This window comes from Cupressus sempervirens, chromosome 7, assembly GCF_028749045.1.
Source record: "Cupressus sempervirens isolate cs-2001-9-10 chromosome 7, ASM2874904v1, whole genome shotgun sequence".
Taxonomy (NCBI): Eukaryota; Viridiplantae; Streptophyta; class Pinopsida; order Cupressales; family Cupressaceae; genus Cupressus; species Cupressus sempervirens.
In genome coordinates this window covers 733,412,749-733,436,739 of record NC_143124.1, presented here as the reverse complement: position 1 = coordinate 733,436,739, position 23,991 = coordinate 733,412,749, and the positions used below count along the sequence as shown (strand labels likewise).

Below are 23,991 nucleotides of genomic sequence, written 5' to 3'. Positions count from 1 at the left end.
TGATGGAACTGAACCCTACACGATAGACTAAGCTGGGAACTTTAGCAAATGAGGACACACTATAGCATAAGAACATCAACAGGGATACTCGACCGCTTGACCAAATCATGCCGACTCCCCTATGGACTAAAGGAAGTTGATAAGTAAGTTTGGATCTAAACTAGGACCCTCAGTATCAATTGATGCCAGCCAATCTATTTACTAGTTTTTATCCAAACAACACTGCGATTATGTGACAAGGACAAAGCAAAAGAAACTTTCTTCTGAGGTCCGAGTACAAGCAATTTCAAGGTCAGTGTGCTCTGCTTAATTTTCCACCTAAGACACAAAAGACACAAGATAAATTTAATATCCACGCACTTCATTTCCTCACATTCTCAGAAGATTGAAGGACACAATTGCCTTGGTTATGCTCCATAAACCTCAATAACAACAGACCAGATTACCTTTAATCATTGATGGATAATAAATAGAGATAAACATTACTTTCCAAAACATGCTCTTCAATTTTTCGATAGCGTACAACTCTTCTAAATTGCATGCCAAATGGTTCAAATTGACCTCTGCATTCAGTCTTATGGTACATATGTGTGTTAACCGACATCTCAAATTATTGTAATTGTGTTGAGAAGACACTTCAAAATAAAACATAGATCCATATCATTTAGGTACTAGTAATCTGTGGCTACAGATATCTGGAGCAGACTTGCACACCTGATGAGGCATGTTTTTTGTAGTACATAAATTTTATTCTAGTAAATAATCTCATTTGATTTTCTTAACAAAGTTGTAGCAGGAAACTAAAAATGATGGCGATGAGTTATCCGGGCATATATGGCCTTTGTTGGTCCTTCAGTGATCATTTTGACCCTCTCCTAAAATGCCTTGTGATGTTCATATTAAAACCAAATAAAGAATGAGATTATTTGCCCCCTATACTGTGTTTGGGAGCTTCTAGTCATTTTGTGAATAGCTCATCACAGACTACCAAGTTCAGAGTCTCCTATTCTCATAATGTTAAAGTCTAGCAAGACCACGTCACATAATAAACACGAATTCCCATTCAAATAGGAAAGTGATCAGAACTACCAAGGTAGCAAAGAAGAAAATAAAGTTAACAAACTTATCACTCAAATACAGAGTATTAATAAAGCCACCCAGCAAGTGATATACCAGTTGCCATTTTTTTAAAATTGATCTCTCTAACAATGGTCTTGATACACAAGAAACTTCAATTGGTTTAGAATTTTAAATGAAAGTTAATAGTGATGATGTACTAAGTGCTTGTTACGACATCTGAAACAAGCACAATGACAATCAACAAAGATAGAAAAATGCAATAACCTTCTGTATCAATCTCAAGCTGCCGCTGGCTTAGCTTCATCTAATGCTATCTTTGTTTCATCTGATGCTGCCTTATTTGCCAAAAAACTATAACCTTCAGGCACTCGTCCACTGCGATGGTGAGGAACATGTTTTGGAATGGGGGTGTTATCCACTACAATCTCACACTTGTAATCATCAGGAACCACCCAAGGCTTCCATTCTGCAGATTAAATACAAAAAAGATTATATGACTTACAACCGATGTGATACTTAACCATGAAAAAAACAATTCAAAGCTAATCGTAGCCTTTATGTCATTCATCTATGCTCTTGTTTAAGTTTTAACAATACTGAGAAGCTGAACCCTCTCCATATAATTTTTGACAAGACCAAGAAAAAGAACAAATTTCTAAATGACCTGTTACAAATTTTAAACCAGATTTCTACTAAGCAGCTCACTAAAATTTAGTGCAGATACTGATTATTGGTCAAAAACGCATCCTGCAATCTACAGAAATAAAAAAAAATCCATGCATAAAAATCTGGAAGAATATCTTTAAAAAATCCTAATGGAAAAAGTAATTTATATAAATAGTTGAGTCCCTTCATCACACAAACAGAGAACATAGAAATCTGAGACAAATTTATTAGCCCATTTCAGGTACAGATTTTTCTCATTGCTATAAATCTCAACAAAAACATACCCTGTAGTGCTCTTCTAGCTATCAATATCTCTTGCTAAATCTAAATCAACATAGCCATGTAAGTGGAATGAGAACCTCCAAAACACAAGGATTGAGTTGATGTAGCTCTCAAAAACTTGAAAGTCCAATTTATTACATTCCAGTGCTCTTTTCCAAGATTGTTCATATGCCATCTCACAACTCCCGCTGCATGTGCAATATCTCACCTTGTATACACCATAGCATACATCAAGCTGAGAACTGTTGAGCTCTTCTCCTTGGGCAATTTAAAATGTAAAGGTATACTAACTGGTTTTGCATCGTGCATCTGAAATTTGTTCAACATGTTCTCTATGTAATCACTTCAAAACAATGTTAACGTGCAATTTTTTTCTCTCTGGTAATTCTCATACCAAGGATTAGTTTGCCACACCCATAACATTCATAGCAAATAACTATGCTGATTTTTGTTTAAGGTCATTTATATGTTACATATTAGACCTAGCAATAAGCATATCATCAACATATAATAATAGGATAATATAGCTACCATTATCCAGTCTCTTAAAATAAACACAATGATCAGAATGACATCTCTTATGACCTTGCTCAGCCATAAAACTATCATATTTCAAATACACAAATGTCAGGGTGCTTGTTTCAGCCCATACAAGCTCTTCTTCCACCTACACACTCAACCCTCTTTACCTCTGAACTCATAGCCTTGTGGTCATTGCATATAAATCTACCTCCAAATCTCCCTCGACAAAAGTTTTCTTGACACCTACTTGTTCCAAATGCAAGTCTTTGTAGCCACAAGACTTAAAATAGATTAATTAAGTCATTTTAACAGCAAGGGGATATATTTCATCAAAATCAATAACTTTTTCTGTCCAACATATTTTACCACGAGTCTAGCCTTATATCTTTTCTTGCCTCCATCTTCTTCCTTTAACTTGTAAACCCATTTGTTAGGCAATGCTCTTTTACCTTCAGGCAATTCAACTAACTCCCAAGTTTGAGTTTGTATCAAGGAATCCATCTCTTTCATTCATTGCTCCCACTTCTTTCTGGTTTCAACCTGCATTGCTTCCACATAACTTTTTGGTTCAGCTGAATCAGTCAATAATACATACTATAATGAAGGATTATATTGTTTGATAGGTCTACAAAATCTGGAAAATCTTCTTGCCGGGGTTTGAGGAACTGGTTGTGGTTCTGGTTTGATATTTTTTGGCACTGTTGGTATTACATTTTGGGGGGATTTTATTAAGCACCATGCATTTTGTGTGTTACTTTTCTTGTTTCTTTCCATGTACATGATCCTTATACATGACTTTTTCATTAAATATGGCATATGTACTCCTAATAATTTTGTGATTCTCACAATCCCATAATCAATAATCATAATTATTAACTCTATATTCAATGAAAGTACACTTCTTGGATTTCAACTCAACCTTTAATCGATTTTCTATATCAATAAGTATTATGGACGAATGTTTCACAACCAAAAGTTTTCAAAAATGAGTAGTTTACCCTTTTGCATGTTCATGCCGCCTCTAGAATACCACTATGTAAGGAACTTTAAGGCCTTCAATTTATTAAGCAAACATCTGCATCTACAGCATCTACAGCATCTCCCAGAATTGTAAGAGCAATCTCATGCTGCTTGCACGCTCCATGATTGTTCCAGTCATCCTTTCCGACACACCATTGTCTTGTGGGCTTCTAGGAACTGTATGTTGACTACGAATCCCATGGTATAAACAATAACTGTCAAACTCTTTGCTGCATTATTCACCTCCGTTATCTGATTTGAGTCACTTCAACTCATTTTTTTGTCTCATTATCAACCAAAGCTTTCCATTTCTTATATATTTCAAATACATCAGACTTTCTAAGAATTAAATAATCCCTAGTTTTACTAGTTGCATTATTAATAAAAGTAACATAATAATAACAGTAACCAAGAGATGATACCTGAGCTAGTCCACATACATTTGAATGAACAAGCACTAACCTTTCATTCTTCCTTTCCTTCCAAACTCTTAAGAAATCTGACTTTGTTTTGTTTTCCATAAACACAATATTCACAAAAGTCCAAATCAACTTGTTTCAGACCTGGCAATAAATTCTTCAAATAAAGAAGCTTTAATCCCTTCTCACTCATGTGCCCAGGTCGATTGTGCCATAGAGTTGTATTGGTCCCTATGGAAGCTAGGGAAATAGAATAATCAATATTGTTCTATTGATGCAGAGGGCATGTGTCCAACGACGAGTTAGGTACCACAGGCACTCAATAATCCCATCTCAAATATAGTTATGAAGTGCTCTGCGTAGAGGCCATCCTCGGTCGAAGACCCTATGAAGGGTTACTCCAAGTCGTGATGATGTATTGTCTGTAAATGTCAGTCCTAACATGCTCATTCAACTCCTGTCAAGAGGGGGGAGGTGAGCGGGGGCATCGAGGGAGAATTGGAAAGGTGAGAGATGGAGGATTGATATGCCAATCAAACACAGAAGAGAAAAAGCCTGAGCATACAAACAACAAGCCCTACCAGTGGGATCAGACACCGCGATCGTCTCCGAAGAAATATTACCGATCCAACAAAAAAAAAAGCTTTCTCTTTCTTCTCCGTCCTTTCTTCAATAGAGACTTCTAAGTTTTTTCCTTTCAAGAATGTTTCTCTTGGCTGCAGCTCCTTACTCTTTTTATTTAATTCAATTTTTGACTGCTTTTTAATAAATGAGTCATCATGCTTAGGATCAAATCCCTCTTGAACTTGCACTTCTTTTGACTCTGATTGAGATTCTAATTCAAAATTCGTTTCTTCTTTTCTTTTTCTTCGGTAATATATATCAAAAGATTTAGTAGCCTTGACCTTCTCAAACTCACTCAAATATTCATCAAACATTATGATAACCTCCGCATTCATTGGAATAGCCAACTGTGACAAATTTTGATATTCCTGAAATGTTAGAAAATCCTTCCTCTTTTGATATTGTTGTACCACTTAGAAATTTTAGTGACAACAACTTCATTCTCCAATTTTTCCATTTTTCGTTTATTGGGTTGCTTCCAATTCCTTCCACTTGTTTTCCAGAACGACATCTAGTATTTATATGTGTGTGGTTCATACCCTCTAGACTGCACAAAACCACTTCACACAAACATGTATTGGATTAGGAGCAAAAGGCAACCATAATTTCTGACATGCAACCAAAAAAGATGACACAACCAAAAAAGCTGGCATGCAACTGAAAATCTTTGACATGCAATATAAATCCTCATAGGCTAGCATGATCACAATACCCTGATACCACTGAGATGTCCTTAATATTTTTGTCACTAGCAGGTAAAAATCACAGTTAAACCTAAAAAGGCAATTTATTCATGAGTTTTCCATAGATTGATTGAAAACTTATTTCATAGAATAAGAGCACCAAAATAATTGAACTAGTAAATGACCCTCAATTGGAGACTCCAACTAATATTTTAATTTTCAAATGATGAATACAAAGGATACCCATTTTACTGCATGACACCCAAGCCTGCGAATTTGATAACTTCTGATATAAATCAAACCCAAAACAACTTTTGCAGTATGATTGACTCTTGTAGTTGACGTTTGAAATGAATGTGTAGTAATGGCAGTCTTAGTACTTGCTGCAAGAGATTTCCTCAACAGTCCCAAATCGTGAATCCAAGATGATAACAATGTTGCCTTCTGAATAGAACCAACAGATTAGTGCAGACATGGGGCTATGTCCAAACTACTACTTAAGAGGGTTTTTGTCCTGCAACTCTCTTGGAATCGCCAAAAAATTCCATAAGCATTGAAGAGATAAAAATCACAAATAAAACATAATAGCATAAGGAATGTCTTCTAAATGCCCTCAGTCCCCTTTATAAAGAATCTCCTTCCAAAAAGCAGTGAACTCATCCATAAATCTTGACTTTTAGGTGACTTGAGTTAGGCATTAAGTTTACCATTTATTAGAAATCCATTCAAGAATAAGTCACCAATAAAATTCAATTATAACTTCAAGTAGCCCACGTCTATGACTGAAAAATAGGGATTAAGGTGTGACCGCATAATGAATAATTAAAATAATATTTGTTGGGACTTTAGCTTTTGGCCTCTTATTTAATTAATCATTTTAGATCCTTATTAATCCCTTGGCTCCATATTGGGGAAATTACATATTAGGCATGAAGGAAATTTTCCTTGGCCTCTTGTTTAATTAATCATTTTAGACCCTTACCAATCTCCATATTGGGGACATTACATATTAGGCGTGAAGGACATTTTCCTTGGGGAGTCTTGATGAATCATTCTTCCTTCACTTTTGCTTTTGAGCATTTTCCATTTTTCCCTCTTTTGGAGAAGAGAGTTAGCCCACAAGATCTTTTTCCTTTCTCTATTTGTAGAAGATTGAATTGCATTGTAATTGTGCATGAGTACCTAACATGCCCTTGTTGCCAGGACCCATATTGCATAATTATTTCTTCCCTTGCAATTACAGGGGGTTTAATGAAGATGTGGATTAATTATGTTGAATTCTCTAGTAGTTGTAAGATAGATGTCAACCTATGGTTGTCACCTTTGCGTTTTTTGTTCCTCTTGATATCATGGGTTCCTCTCTTTGTGCTTGTCATGATGTTGGTGTATGTTCTTCTGTGATCCTATTACTTGTCAAATTTGTTATATGGAAGAGCTTCTTATTCTATTGAAGACTTGTGTGGTTTTCTCTTACCGTTGTTGTATGTTGCATATATGTCATCGTGTATTAGAGGTCTCATGTCTACATGGCATCATTACTACTTGGCATTATGTTTACAAGGCACCATGTCTATTTGCTACTTGACGTTATGTTTGCAAGGCACCACGTCTATTTGGTATCAAGCTCACCTAGCATAATAAGTAATGGGGACCATTTTTGTTGACTATCATCTTCGATGCCTTCCAATTTGGCTTCGCATCCTATTTTGGTTAATGTTTAAGGTTTTGTAATAGTCAAGTTCTCTTCGTCGGTTCATATTTATCCTTTGTATTTTTTTTTATGTTTAATGATGCTCCAATTTTAGTGAGTTTGTTCGCCTATGTAACGGACGTCTTATATTTAATATGCCATATATGTGTGTGGTTAAACAAACAACATCCCTTGGTTTCATTCTCTTTACACTTGGAGTTACGGTATTGGGTGGCTTAGCAGCATAGTCATCCATCTTTATATAGCAATGTATTGTGTCATTGTGAAAGAACTCTTTGTTGCCTATATTATTTCTGATCATTAAGCGATCACTATGTGCTAAAGACATAAAAGGGAGAAGAGTTTTTGTAATAGACTTTTAGGGTGAATTTAATATAGGAACTATCTTTTGGTGGGCTAGATTGTTTGCCTCAATGAGGAGGGCTTTTCCCAAGATAATTTCTTGGTGTTTTCTGATTTTTTTGCATTTATGATTTTTCAATTACTAGAATTTGTTATTCTGGATTGGCAAATTAACATGGCATCAGAGTAGGTCTAAGAAAACAATCTAGAACCAGAAGTATTGTTATACCCTGTTCTAGTTGCTTTACTTTCAATTGATTGTTTGCAGCTATCAACAATGGTGAATGGTTTGAAAGTTGAAAATAGATTAGATGGTTCTTCAAACTTCTCTTCACGGAAGTTTAGAATTTTGATTGCAGTTGAAGAGAACAACCTTCTTGGCCATGTGAATTCTAAACCAAATGAACCCTCTGAAGATGTCAAGAAAGTTTGATGGAAAAAGAACAAGATCGTGGCTAAGAAGATTCTGATTGATTCGGTTAAGGATCATCTGGTTCCCATCATTTCAAAGTTGAGTTCAGTCAGAGAGATGTTTCAAAATCTTAAGGACCTGTATGAATTTAATAACACCAGCAAAGCTCTGGCCCTGAGACATCAACTTTTGCATGTCAAAATGGCTAGAGGGAATCATTTGTCTCTTACTTTATGAAAATTACTAAGTTAAAGGATCAGCTTAGTGCAATTGTAGAATCTTTTGCAGCTAAGGGTTTGGTCATTCTTGCCATGAATGTACTTCCCCACTCTTGGGAATCCTTCATTCAAGGTGTCAATGGAAGAGATGATCTTCCTAACAGGTTGAAAGCCAATTGCATTTAGGAAGAATGCAAACTAGAAGCTAGAGGCAACCCACGTAAAAATCATCATGACAATGATCATGTACATGCTACCCACTCTTCAAAAGGAAAAGGGAAGAAAGGAAATTTCAAAAGATTTAGAAATAATAACTTCGAGTTAGCACATGATTCCAAAAAAATGAAGATGGGTCTTTCCATAATCCAGTGCTTCAGATGTTACAAATTCAGACACTTTGCTAGAGATTGGACCTCTAGACCAAAGCCTCAAGCAGTAACTACAAATGTTAAGCTCTACTCCTCACAAAGAGTCAAGTGAAAATTCTGAAGGACTTATTTATTTCTGCATCTCCAGGAATGTTCCTACAAATATTGATACACAGTTGATTGATAGTGGAGCACCTCTTCAAATTGAAAGAAAAGGATTCTCCTCTTCAAGTTATTATTGGCAATTATGCAAGTTATTCTGTGAAGGGTGTCTGTTCTACTTCCTTCCAGCTGAATTATCGAATTCCTCTTCACTTAAGTGATGTTCTTTTTGTTTCTAGCATTAAGAGAAATCTGATTTATATTTCAGCGTTAGAAGACGAGGGCTACCATGTTGCTTTTACTGATGGAAAAGCTCTTGCATGGAAGAACATGAACATTCAATTAGCTCATGTGATTGGTATTTGTCATGACAGTCTTTACAAAAATTCAGCCCGTCCTAGATTCGTGTCTATCATGACAGCTTTTACAAAATTTCAGCCCATCCTATTCAAGCTTCACCTTGTGATTCTTGAAGTTCAATTGAGCTATGGCACAAAATATTTGGACATCTAAATATCAGAACCTTGTCTTATATGGAGAAGGTTGTAGTTGTCTTCCGAAGCTGAACCAAGACCATGAAAGTGTCCACAAAGGATACGCTCTGGGAAAGAGTATTAAAAGTATAGCAAAGGAAATCCTAGAGTCAACTCATTTTGATTTATGTAGTCCTCTATCAGTTGCTTCCCTTAGGGGTTTTTGATATTATGTTACCTTCATTGATGACTTTTCTCATAAGTGTTGAATTTATTTTCTTAAGTCTAAAGAATCTCATGAAGCATTGTCTCATTTTAAAGAATTTGAAGCATTTCTTAAAAATATATCTAACAAGAAGATTAAGATTCTAAAGTCTGATAATGGGGGAGAATACATTTCTGGTATTTTTCATATCTTATGTATTGAAATTGGGATTAAAATGAAATTATATGTCCCTTATAATCCTCAACGAAATGGTGTAGCAGAAAGAAAGAATAGAACAATTGTTGAGGTAGCGAAGGCTATGAAAACATTTTTATGGTTTGTGGCTTGCAAGACAGCAATTTGCATTTAGAATTGTGGTCCTCACCAGATTCTATATGACTCCAAAAGAAGCTTTTACAAGTATCAAACCAGATATTAGTTATTTCAGAATTTTTGAATGTCCTGTTTACATTTACATTCCAGAAGAGAAAAGTACAAAGTTAGAACCGTCATGAAAGAAAGACATCTTTGTTGGTTATAGTGAATCTTCAAAAGCATATAGAATCGACATTACAGGTCAAAAGCAAATTGAAATCACCAGGGAAGTTTCTTTTAATGAAGATATAGCTTGGAAGAAATCCAAAGAGTCTAACATGGAATCTGATAGAGAAGACTTTAAGCATCCTCAAGACATAGATATATATGGCTGATCTGGATCCACCTTCAGAGATTCAGAGGGAGAATACAGATTTAGAAGACCTTGTTAATCCAGTTGATTATATAGATACTTCTACATGTCCCAAAAATACTACAGCAAAAAGGAAAAGACCATTATGGGCTACACACACTATGGAAGAGGCTGAATAATATGCAGCCTCTTATGGTACTTTCACAGAGTAAAAACCTCATAAGTTTGCTCATTATGTAGCTTTGATGAACCACATTACAGCATCTAAGCCTTCTAGTGTTGAAGAAGCTTGAAATTAGCGAGTGTGGAAGAAAACCATGATGGAGTAGTATCAATCTGTCATCAAAATAATGATGTGTGCACAGTGGAGCATTGTCCCTCGACCTAAAAAATAAGTGCATTGTCCCTGGACCTAAAAAAATAAGTCCATTGTTTCTTCTAAATGGCTGTTCAAAATTAAACAGCTCACTGGAGCATGAAAAATACATGGTCAAATTTATCGCTAGAGATTTTTTAGAAAAGAAAGGCATAGGAGTCCAAGGGGGTTAGCTTAGTTGGTTGAAGCAATGAGTTCTCATTGTCGACACCCTGGTTCAAATCCCAAGAGGGACATCTTTGTGGAATTCTAAGTTGTGACTCTTGGTCTTCTATTGGTTGTATTTGTAAGGAGCTTGAATAAGTTGTAATTGTTGCTCTTAAGGATGACCCGATTTCTAAACAATCTTAATAATAAAAGAAAGGCATAGGCTATGAAGAGACTTTTGTACCTGTATCACGCCACCATCATAGTTGTTGCAGCAGTTAAGGGCTGGAAACTTCATCAAATAGATATGAAAAGTGCATTCTTAAATGGCATAATTGAAGAGGAAGTATACATTGAACAGTCTGCGGGTTTTGTGATGCATGATAGAGACTCACATGTATGCAGGCTGAAAATACTTTGTATGGTCTTAAGCAAGCTCCTCGCACTTGGTATGGAGGATTGATCATTATCTTTTAAAAATGATGTTGATCTAAATTTATACTTCAGAGTATGTGATGACAAAGTAGTGTTCTTAATGTTGTATGTTGATGATTTCTTTCTCTCTAGTACTGTTAATTTCATTGTTAAATGCAAGGAGTTGGGTTCTAAATTTGAAATGAAATATCTAGGTTTATCTCAACTATTTCCTTGGGCTTGAGATATGGCAAAGACCAAATGAAATCATATTGAGTCAAGGAAAACATGCTGTTAAATATGATTAAAATTCTTACAGATTTGGTCTATCTAAGTCTTTTCAATTTTCAGAATATGATTTGCTAATCTCTCATTTCTATTTTGCAGGGTGTAATCAGAATTTAGTCTTTGTAAATTGTGTATGCAAGTAAGAATTCAAAATTGACAAATACCGAATGTTAAGTTAAATCTGACATAAACAGTCACCAAACTCCAAAGGGCAGAGCATTAATTGATTTAGATGCTCTTCTTGGCCGATTGATTTGTGTATATATAATTCATGGAGAGTCATGTCCATTCATGACATGCCTCTTCATTTGAGACATGACACGCCTCTTCATTTGAGACTATTTGTTACCAAACAAAAGGACTGATTACTAATCAGGATTAGCATTAGTTTGCATTCAACCAATATATATAATATCGCCGATCTAAAATGAAGAATAATCAAACCTTGATCTGATTTCATTTAGTCAAACATTTGATCATTGCTCGATCAAAATGTGATGAACATAAAATAACAATTTCAGAGATAGAATCTGCAAGTTTAGATCGATAATATACTTGAATTCATGAGATGCTACGCTCTGATATAAAGGATAAATTTCAATAAGATCAATATTAATCCAAGTAATATATATATATATATATATATATAACATTATTGATTATCATTAATTTGAAAATCCTAGTCCCAAGAGATAGCGATCAATCCTCTCATACCAAGCTCTAGGGGCCTGATTAAGTCCATATAGGGCCTTCTTAATCAGCATACATGTGAATCTGCATTATGTATCACAAAGCCTTTAGGTTGCTCCAAATAGACTTCTTCTTCAATGGTCCCATTTAAGAATGCAGTTTTCTTATCAATTTGATGGATCTTCCAACCTTTAGCTGCTACAATAGCTATTACTGCTCTAACAGAGGTGTATCGTGCAATAGGTCCAAACACCTCTTCTTAATCAATACATTCCTTTTGTGAGAAACCTCTGACAACAAAACGTGCTTTATGTTTCTCTATATTGCTATCTACAGCATGTCTAATTTTGAAGAGCCATTTGGAAGCGACAACAGATTTCTCTCTTGGCCTAGGTACTATATCCCATACTTCATTTTTCAAGATGGACCAATACTCTTTTGTCATGGCATCTTTCCATACTTGATGCTTGAGAGCTTCTGTAACACTAATTGATTCTGAACTAATGATCTCACTCATTAAGGCAACATAGCTTGAGAATTTGTTGGGTCTCTAACTATCTCTAAAGGTTCCTTTGGGTGTTGCATGATTCTCAACTTTTTCAACCATCTTTCTAGCCCAAAGTGGTCTCTTTTTGTTGTTGATATTACGATTCTCTTTTGGAGTAGTTTGGTTTTCATTTATGGTTTCTTCAAGATACTCCCTCTGAATCTTAGGAGCGAGATCCTCCTCCATGTCTTTAGTAAAATCTTGAATTTCTATCTCATTAGAACTCTTTAATCTTTTGAAAGCGGTATCTTCCTCAACGATAACATCTCTACTTAGTTCTATTTGTCTTTGTCCAAGTATATATATTCAATACACTTTTGAGGTTTCACTATAGCCTACAAATATCCCTTTCTTTCCCATAGGCTATGATTTAGACCTCTTTTCTTTAAGCAAGTGAATGTAGACAGTGCAACCAAAGATCCTGGAAAAAAGTGGGAACTATAGTAGTAGCCGCCGATAAGTGACTTATATTAGGTTTACTCCAATAAATGTTTTTTCAAGACATCTATTTTGAATGTAGGCAGTTGTCCTAGAGGCTTCTGCCCAAAACGAAGTTTCTATGTTTTGGTTGTACATCATTGCTCTAGCAACTTCGACAATAGTTCTATTTTTCCTCTTAGCAACACTATTTTGTTGTGGATTATAGGGTACAGTAAACTCCCTCTTAATCCCAGCATTTACACAAAATTCCTTAAAAGTTTATGAGATGTATTTCTTTCCATTGTCTGTTCTTAATACTTTAATTTTCTTCCCGGAAAGGTTTTCTGCAATAGCTTTGCATTCCTTAAACCCTTAAAGGATTTCCTCTAACTCTTTACACTCAAGAAAATGTATCCAAGTCTTTTTGTAAAAGTCATCTACAAATATTACATAATATAAGAGTACTGACATGGGTCCACATAAGTAAAAGTGGACTAATTCTTATACATTTTTTATTCTACTCAAAATATTTTGTAAAGACCCCTTTGTATTTTTCCCTAGGGCACACCCCTCGCATTCTCCTTCATGCATTTGTTTTAGTTTGGGCATTCCTATAACCAATTTTTCTACTGAAGTCAAGGCACGGAAATGGATATGTCCTAGTCTTTGATGTTAGATTTCATTTGAGTTAAAAGTCTCAAGAATAAGGGCTTGATTAATGTTTGTGCTTTCTTTATGGTGGATTTCTTTAACCATGACAGAACTTTTCCATCCATAAAGATAACCCTATATCCATTGTCTTCAAGAACAAAAATGGATATTAGATTCCTCTTCATTCTAGGTACAAACAATACTCCAGTGGGTTGTAGAGAGATGTCAAACTTTAATTTTATGGTACAAGTTCCAACCCCTTTACTGGATGTGCAAAATCATCCCCAATAGTTACTTCTTTGTTTGTTTCTTCTATCTTAGTTTCTCTGTGTTTCCTAAATCGAGTGATGTGTCTTGATGAACCACTATCAATCACCCAGGTGTTGAGTTTGTTTGATACTTGGCTTGATAATGTGAGCAGAAGACAAATTTCTTAGAATTATGTTCCATATTTGTCTTTCCAACTTTAGCGAAGGATGTTTGTTGTTTTGTTCTATTAGGGCACTTGATTGCATAATGTCCATACTGATCACATCTAAAGCATTGTATTTGGGAAATATATTTCCTCTTCTTGGATGATCCCTTTCCATAAGAATTTTTCTTTCATTTGAAGTACATCTTCTTACCTTTCTTATGAGAATTTGTGTTTAATACTTGAATATCATCATTTATAGGTTTCTGTTTGTTTTCTTTTGTCGTCAGTCTAGCTTCTTCTTGTAAGCAATTTGTTCTTAGCCTATCAAATTTAGGGAGTTTTGATCTAGCACTCAATCCTTGAACAAATGACTCCCATGACTTTGGTAGGCCACCTAGAGCTATCAAGGTAAATTCCTTGCTATCAATTTGATATCAATAGTTGATCTCTTACGATCCATTTGGTTCGTGGAAGACGACTGGAATTGATATTTGCAAAATCTTGATATGAAAACTTTTACGTTAAGGCAAAATGGAATTAGAATTTCAAACTTCTAATTTTACCTAAAAATCAAATTACCAATCTTCCCTCTCCTGACCAGAGATTGATAATTAAAACCTGGTTTTAACTTTTGTGGAGTTGCTCAAAATGACATTGGACTTTTTTTGGATTCTGTCACTAAGTAGCAGAATCGTAGAAACCCTCACATGAAGGCATAGGTTCTTTTCCAAGCTACCGTGTATTCCCTGTAATGTCCGTCAATTGGCACGTCAGAGGCTTTTTGTCTTGCAAGAGTAGTATGCTTTGTTTGATCACATTAAAAGGAAATATAAGGAGATTGTTTTGCATGATTCTCATCTACTGTTCAAATGATATCAGCACTGTATTTTATGTTCTTAATATACCGCAGAGTCTTATCTGTATCAAAATGAAAAACTGTTACGTGACTGTCACCACTGTGCCAAGAGGATGAAGTAGAGGTTTTAGACAGCGGCTTCATCTTTGGTCAAACATTTTCCATGTCTTGTCTATGCTTCTAAATTTCTCATTCCTGTCAAAAAGCATTTCCAACCATAATACTAAAAAATATCGTACATTGAAAAATTCCATAATTCTATTTTCACACTCCACGTTTGGAGAACACTAGTATGAATTCTTGCTTTGAGCTGAGAAGCAGGTGTCATTTAGAATAGCCCAGGTTAGCCTTTAAGAAAAATCCGCAGTTGTGTGTTAATGTTTAGCGTCAGAAGAAGCAAAACATGGATTACTTGATATACTGAAAATTACTGCTGATTCCATAAATCACATGGATATAAGCATATATATATGTATATATATTAATATACATATACATATATATATATATGCCTACATCCTTGTAATATTATATGGATTATCGGCAATACTGTGATCAAGTTTCATTGATTATCAGCAGCCTTCATTATGATCGGGCTCCTTTATTATTGGGAGACAACTCATTATCGTGCCATGTTATATTGTTGTTATCGGGCACATATATATTAAGGTTGTTTGTTATCGTTGTAAATGAACATGCCTCCGAAGAGGCACATCTCTACGTGGCCCTTGGGCCACGTAGAGACATGACTCTTCGGAGTCATGACCTCTACTCACATATATATATATATATATGACCACTCTGCCGCAGGGAAAGCAATAAATCCACGGCATTCAAAGTACCTGCAGTCAATAAATAATATTGTATAAACATTGCTCACTGTTGTTATTATTATTTCATCAGTTATACAGCACTTCAGTTGTTACAGTTACAGTTTGAAGAAGGAAGATAATACTGTGATCGCTGCCAAAAGAAAAGTAAATACATTCTGCATTGTTCAAGTAAGATATTCTCTGCAAGCATTTATTTTGTAATTGTTTTATCTATCAGAGATCCACAATAATTAACATTGTGAACAATGTTGAATTAGAATTGAATTCGAACTATCTTTATCGACTATAGCAAAAGTCAAATCGCTACACAATTAGATTTTCTTTACCTAGAATCTAATTCCAATTCTAATTTGAGGAACCAAACGCATAAATATGTATCTTCCCACTCATCTTCTGAGGAAACCACACGGTTCAACTCAAATCCCAAAAATCATTTTCAAGATTTGCAAATTCTTGATTTGGCTAATTCGAGATTCATAGAAATCTCGATTTCTACAATTCCACGAACCAAATGGACCCTTCAATGATTCTCATGAAATATGCATTAATGGATTCTCCCTTGTTCATTTGTACATGATTGAGTTGCCTCTTTAGAGCAAGGGTCTTGCTGGTGTTGTTTATTTCAAAAGTGCTTTCAAGGGATTTAGACATAAGGTATGCAGTCTCGTGCTTTTCCAATATAGGTACTATACAGTCCCTAACTACATCTGCTATAAGTTTTACAGCTTTCTAATTATTCTCAATCCATTGAGTTTTATAGGTACTATACAGTCCCTAACTGCATCTACTATAAATTTCACAGCTTTTTCATAATTCTCAATCCATTGAGTTTCCTCTAGATCATTCTCTGGTTCTATCTTTTTTCTTTCACAAATGAATCTAACTTCTTTTTTCAGTTCATCATCATTCTGAATTTCTATGATTTAAAGTTGTTTGCACCTTAAAGACGATCCTCAAATCTAATTACAGTTAACATTATGAAGAATGAAATGTGATTGCAATTTCAAGAAAGAATTTGAGTAATCTAATATCACAAATCCATGTTAAATATAATTAAATTTCTTACAGATTTGGTCTATCTAGTCTTTTCAATTTTTAGAATATGATTTGCTAATCTCTGATTTCTATTTTGAAGGATGTAATCAAAATTTAGTCTTTGTGAAATGTATATGCAAGTAACAATTCAATATTGATAAATACTGAATGTTAATTTGAATCTGATATAAGCAGACACCGAACTCCAAAGGGCAGAGCATTAATTGATTTTGATGCTCTTCTTGGCCAATCAGTTTGAGTATATATATTTAATGGAGTCATGCCCATGAATGGACGTGTCTCCACCAAGTGGAGGCATGTCCGTTCATGACATGCCTCTTCATTTGAGACTATTTGTTTACCAAACAAAAGGCACAATTACTAATCGGGATTAGCATTTGTTTGCACTCAACCAATATATATCATATTGCCAATATGAAATGTAGAATAATCAAATCTTGATCTGATTTCATCTAGTCAAACATTTGATCATTGCTCAATCAAAGTGTGAAGAACATAAAATAACAATTTCAGAGATAGCATCTGCGAGTGCAGATTGATAATATACTTGAATTCATGAGATGCTAGGATCTGATATAAAGGATAATCAATTTCAATAAGATCGATATTAATCCAAGTAATATAACTCTGTGTGTGTGTGTGTGAGTATGCATACCGATATATATAGCATGCTATTGATTGTCATTAATCTGACCAAAGCTTTCATCTTCAACATACACAATTGATATTTTAAAGAGATTTGGCATTTTAGAGTGTACATCTGCAGGAACTCCAATGGAAGCAAATCTGAAAAGGTTACATGAGGATGCAGCTACTTCAGATATACCTAATCCTACTATGTACAAGCAATTAATTGGTTCCTTATGTATTTGGTTAACAAAAGGCCTGATTGATGTTATACAAGTAATACCTTGAGTCAGTTCATGTGTGAACCAAGGCAAACTCACCTTGTCACAGCCAAAGACATATTGAGATATGTTTGTGGTATATTGAGATATGGTTTAAAATATTCTTCATGTGTAGAGATGGACTTGCAAGGGTACTCTGATTCAGATTGGGCAAGGTGTGTCCATGACAGGAAGAGCACTTCAGGATGTTGTTTCACCTTAGGTTCAACTATAATTTCCTGGTCTAGCAGGAAAAAATCTTGTGTTGCACTAAGTACAGCTGATGCAAAAAAATGTTGCAGCAAGTGTGACTGCAAGAGAAGCCGTGTGGCTTCAAAATTTGCTTACAAGTTTGTTTGGGCAGGCCTCTGGAACCTACAGTAACTTAACTTTGCATCACAACCAAGGTTGTGTGCAGTTTTTGGTTAATGAAATTTTTCATAATAGAATGAAACATGTGTAAGTTAAATATCGGTTCAAAGGATAGCAATTGAGCTCAAGTACACTTCTACATAGGAGCACACTTCAGACATTCTCACCAAGCCACTTCCAAGAGTCAAATTCTATTACTTCAAGGATAAGTTTGGTATCATGGAGAATGATGCTCTTGCTGAGAAAGAGTCTCAGCTTCAGTGATTCTCTGCATATGATTAATGAGTTCTTTTCTCTATCAGAGAAAAGTTATATTAGGATTCCTAAGTACTCGGATAGGGATGGAGGGAGTGGGGGTGAATCAGTACAAACAGGTAATTAAAAACTTTAACTACCAATCTGCTAGCTTGAAATATTAACCTCCAAATAGTAAAGCATATAAATGAGCTAACAAGTAAGAGATAACAACAGTAAACCACCACACAATCATCAGACATAACACAATGATTAAGGTATCGTGGAACCCTTGTTACAGGATGAAAACCACAGCAGGGATGATACCCATAAGCTCACTACTGCAAAAAAATGAGTTGCCCTATTAGGAGGATACAATTACCCTTTCTAAGGGTTCACCATGTTAGGAGTAATTTGTACTTTGTTAGAAGTACAAACAGATCTGTTAGGATCTACCTTGTTAAAGGATTTCAACTACTCTTTTAAGAGCTTACTCGATTAAGGCATTTACTACTAGAACTTGTTAGAGTTCACCCGATTCAGGAATTTGTCTGTTCTGACTGTCAGGAAACAACTAAATCACTGATCTAGATATGGCACTCCTTGCCTGTCAAATCCAATAAGTTCTACGCTTTTGCAACTGTTCTTTGCTCTTTTTTGTTTTGTACCTTGATCGCAAACTTCCTACACTTCATTGATCTTCACAATTCACTATCATATTTCCTTATTGCAAAAACCTTCTACAAGAACTGTTTGGTTTGGCACATCTTTTGCCTCTCAATACTGAACATCCGTCCAAACGTTAAGCTTCAGGCTCAATCTCCTCAAGAATTTCATATATCTTGATATCTCAATATGATTTATCATAACTGCGTCGGCCTTCAATTGGATTTCCCTATGATTACTTGGTATAGTCAACACGTATTACCTTTCCCAATGCACCAGTTTAATTCTGCCTTATACTAATCCAACAAACCAACTGATGCAACTCAACATCTTGTAACCTTCACTATTGATTTTCACATTATCCAATTGGATCACACATACTGTACCTTTCAATGATCTTGAATCTTCTAACTTTCCTCTCAAGTGTTCTCCAATAATCTTTTGAATCTTCTTACATCTGAAATAATTCAAACTATTTACACTAGTCAACCAATTAGGTTGTCGTCATAAATGTGCAATGGGATAATCACTTAGATTCTACACTCATGATCACATCTCTTGATTCCTCTTCTACCTCGACCATAGTGAAGGTGCCCTATATACTGTCAACAGCTCTGTCGTAGCCACCAATTATAATCTTATTCACTGATCATTATACATTCACCAATCATGTGCTTGTCCCGACTTCACTACAATAGTTACTATCATAGTTGCAATCAGATACAACCATTCATCTTCATTATGCTTTACACCAATCTTCCATCATAATGCCAACAATCTCCCCCTTTGCCATTGATGGCAAATCACCTTAATCCAAACAATCTTTCTGATATACTCCCCCTTGGCTCTTTCTCCCTATGTCTATGAGCTTTTCTTCTCTTTATTCCTTTTCACTTCTTATTCTCCCCCTTTGACAACAATGCCAAAGGTGTAATGCTTAACAGTTTGTGAGACATCTACACATGTCAAAGATTACCTTATAGTTTACCTTTGCTGCTTCCATAGATATCTCTCATGTCTTTTGTACATGACTTAGAAAAATAATTTACTCGTGCAATTTTGTTGCTGACTCATCCAAACTGTCTATTGACTCAGTATCTGGTAATGTAAGCACTGCTTCTACCTTCTTCAAGTTTTTTCGCATGACCTCCAAGGTAGGGGAGAGATAGGATAGTAAATCCATTACTCTGTTGTCTTGATCTTCTTGTACCTGTCTCACCTTCTGTAAAATCTTCTTGACTTCTCCACTGTATAATGTAATTGAGCTTGAAACTGGATCAAGCTGACTGCTTGTGTTCTCCAACTCCTTTTGTACTTCAACTTTCTGTTGTTCCAGATCCTTGATAATCTTTGAATAGTCTGATACTTTGGTGAACAATTGTTCTGCTTCATTCAGCTTTGTTTTGATGTCTTTTACCAAGTCATTTAGCTTCTCCAGATCTGAAAGATCTTTCTCCATCAGTTTGCTTACCATTTTCTTCGCCACACTCTCCTCAACAATGTTCATGGTTGCTGTCTGCAAATCTGGACCTTGATCAGAAATTGCTTTGATCAATGTATCTAACTGATCTATTACTAAATCTTCCTCGTTGTAGGGCATATCAGGGGCTAATTCTGCTAAAATATTTATGGCTTGCCTTAGGACTCTAGCCTTCTTCTTCTCAAGTCTTGCCTTATTCTTATGGCACTTTCATCTTCACCTTGTCTGAATACTCAAATAATTCCTTGGTCTTCAACTTAGTAATATCTACCAATGTAGGAACTTCTTCTTCTTCTCCAAAATTCTCTTCTTCTTCTTCTATAAGAAGTTGCATCGGTTTGTGCCTTTTTCTATGAACTCTAGGCTCAATTTTCTTTTCAGTAGATTCCCTAGCTTCTTCTGCAACTCGCTTTCCTTTGAAATCTTCACACATCCTGACAGATTGGCTTTCAAGTTCTCTTCTCACAGCTATGGACTTTCTCAGCTTTTCCTGCAGCTCTTGAATCATTTGATTAGCACTTAAGTTTCTTCTCATGCCTGTAACTCTCCGCAATTGTTATTGTTGTAAGAAGATATTCATCATTACCAGAGTTGCAGAATTATTCTGAGCTCAGATCCGAATATAAATCTCTTCAGAGATGCCCTGCCATGAGGGTCTTCAACAGTATCTATTTGCCTGTAAGCTGAAGCAATATATTCAGTTTGCCTAGAGCAAGGACATTCCAATTAGCCCTATTGCTGTTCATTTCTGTGAATACTCTATGTACACACTGGGCCAATGTGATGCAACTGTTTACATTTAAATGTAATAAGAAGAGTTCTAAACCTGTTTTTATGTTATTGATGTTCTATGTGTGATCAGGGTGCTAAGCAGATCAATGTTCCTCCATTAGTAATTTGCCACTTTTATCTAGCCTGACTTGGTGCAAGCTTGTTTCAAACCTTCGTATATCACAGTCAAGCCAAATGCCAACCTGAAGTAAGATCTCTTCATTTGTGAAAGCGGACAATGAGAGAAATAAAAGTTCAATTCGGCACATACTTCTTTGTGGAAACCTGTAAAGAGAATTATTTTCATTTGCCTCGGATATTGCTCAAATTTTACACACCAAATTCTGTCCTTGTAAGTAAATTAATGAATGAACTGAACATTACCGATCGACCTACATTTAGAGCCCAAAAATAGTAACAAAAAAGGAAATCCATTTGATATTTACCTCCACGCGATATCATGATCAAAAAACCCTAAGAATAGTTTTTGGATTTCTCCCATCAAAACCGTATAGTAGTTAATGAAAGGTACAAGTAAAGTTTCCAACAATCATCATCGAATCAAAAGGAAATACCAATACAAAACAAGACCTTGTTTGTTGAAGCTTGCAAGGAAATGTCTTTATGCTTGCTCTACTGTTCTAGTGTTTAAACCTCATGACCAAATTCGAATAAAACAAAGCTTCCAACACACCTGCACTGAAGGTCCCTAAAAAGTTTGAAAGCTCAAAATCACATAACATCAAAATCAACCTTTACATTAATGCTTCGTTAACATAACCCAATGTTCAGACCCTAAGTTTCTCCCTTTTGGGACTCTGGTTGTTTTAAATTTTTTATAGGGTAAAGGTAAATATTGAATCCAACCAAATGTAACTCCAATACCAATTTGACACTCGAAGAATTCAGCCTTCAATACGCTTGAAAGTAATTTCCTTGCATTTACGTTATATAATTATATATTTTTCAAAATTTGTAATCGTGGATTCAAACCTTGTGACCAACCCATGGGATAACCTAAAGCTCGCCAGTTAACCCCCACCAAAAGTCCCGACACAATCACACAAATCAATAGTCCAGGACATCGATATCAAACCTAAAAGTTGTGTCAACGAAACGAGCCAAAGAACAGCCCAGTTATTATAATAGAATGTAAAGTCAAAGGTTGTTTTACAGACCATGGCAATTGATAATCCATGAAATTCACAATCAACCTCTTACAACGTTGAAGTAACACTATATACAGTGGAGTACCATGCAGGCGTCGAAAAGAGACCTGCAGATATTAATTCTTCCAATACAACGACCCACTACAATAAGGATGAGCTCCTGGGGAAATTTTGCATAACGGACACTCCCTCAGGCCTCGGCAATTAGCCGAAAGACGTCAGTAACCTGTGCTCTCGATGCCAAAGGGCCGCAAAAATCAATTAAGAGTTTGCTTGAATTTTGAGAAAACAAAAATCTTTAAAAAGGGAATAAAGCGTCCCTAATTTCTGATTTGAAGCAACCACGTGGAGGGCGGCTCAAACACGTTACTCACTAAGATCCCAGCCAAGCGAATCACTTTAAACTGAAGTGCGGGGAGGCAAAAACGCAAATGGGTTCAAGGCATCCTTAATGTGCAGATTGAAGATACCATAATGTGGAGAGTTGAAATATGTGTATGACATTCAAAAGGAGGGCTACGAAAAGTGTACCTGCCATTTTGGGAATCAGGGTGAGCTCGTTGTTGGCATCGTCGATGAGCTCTTCGACCTGGCCACACGCGATCCGTTTCTCGATGGCTTCCCAGTCTTGTTCCTCCTGGCATACCTTCAAGCGATGATTGGTAAAGACTTCCACATTCTTTCGGTAGGGCACATTTGGTGGAATTATTTCAATTTCCTTGAGGGTCTTATGGTACAGAGAAATGAGGACTTCTCTTGCGTTGGGGACTACCTCTAGACCTACAATACCTGTGCTTTCCTTTACCTTGGCCAGCAACGGCCCTGTAAATCTTCTTATGAACATCTTCCTTCTGTGTCTGTAACCTCAGAAGCACCCTCCTGTTGTGAAATAGCCCCCCTCCTTGTTTGGTTGGTTGAACTTCTATAATATTTTTCACCATGTGTTTTCGGACTATTGCGACTTCTTTTTTTTTTTTTTTTTTTTTTATAAATAAATGATTGGTGGACCTTTGAATTGATTTGGAATTTTTTTTGCCCACAAGCTAATATTAGCATAAATAGATAACCATGAGGCATGTGTTTTGATTGTTAAGGAAACCAATCAAATCAAAGAATTTAAAAGATTATATGAAATTTCAAATGTTTATATCTTTTTTTAATTTTTCATTATTGTATAAATAGTATTTTTGATTCATTCTATTGGTCCATACTATTTTTAGTGGAGGAGAAAATTAATTTTCTACAACAAAAATACAAATATTTTCTAACCATTAATATATGCATTAATTACAACTTTATCTTTTCCACATTTATGACAAGTTGATAAGATTTTTATTTTTTTCCAATCATTTTATCTTCCACCTCACACAATATGTCTAATCTATATTAATTCTCAATAGCAATATAATTTCAATATGTTATATCTTTGTTTTTTAATTTCTTTTTTTTTTCTAAACTTTGATTTTTAATAAAAGTAGTTAAATTATTACTATTATTTTACTTTTATAGAAATAAATTAAACAATATTATTTTCTAATTATATTTTATAATAGTGTTTGTAATATGTATAATTGATAAGTGTTACAATTTATAAATTATATCAGGCAAGAGCCTACAATGCATTGGTAAATTGTAAGCTTCTCATCGGAGAGGTCTTGGATTTGAATCTACCTGCGCTTAATGATAATAATTAATATTAATAATAATAATAAATAACCTAGGCTTAAATCGTTTACCTATTAAAAAAATTATAAATTATATCATTTATTATTAGTAATATTTTTTATTTAAACAATTTATCATTTAGTTTAAATATTTAAAACTTAAATATATATATTTTTTAATATTAAATTAATAATTATATTTTACATCAAAAAAATATACTAAAGAAAATAACCACAAAA

General features: G+C 35.1%; 1 protein-coding gene across 1 annotated transcript; it reads right to left on the bottom strand.

Moving 5' to 3' along the window:
• Positions 1 to 1,144: 1,144 nt before the first annotated feature.
• LOC149549324 (NADH-ubiquinone oxidoreductase-like protein) lies at positions 1,145 to 22,985 on the bottom strand. The gene is made up of 2 exons (XM_089792778.1): positions 22,619 to 22,985; positions 1,145 to 1,546 (listed from the first exon to the last, which is right to left on the bottom strand). The coding sequence occupies exons 1-2, from the start codon at positions 22,929 to 22,931 to the stop codon at positions 1,359 to 1,361; spliced, it is 501 nt and encodes a 166-aa protein (XP_089648904.1). The 5' UTR covers positions 22,932 to 22,985; the 3' UTR covers positions 1,145 to 1,358.
• Between the last annotated feature and the right edge of the window lie 1,006 nt (positions 22,986 to 23,991).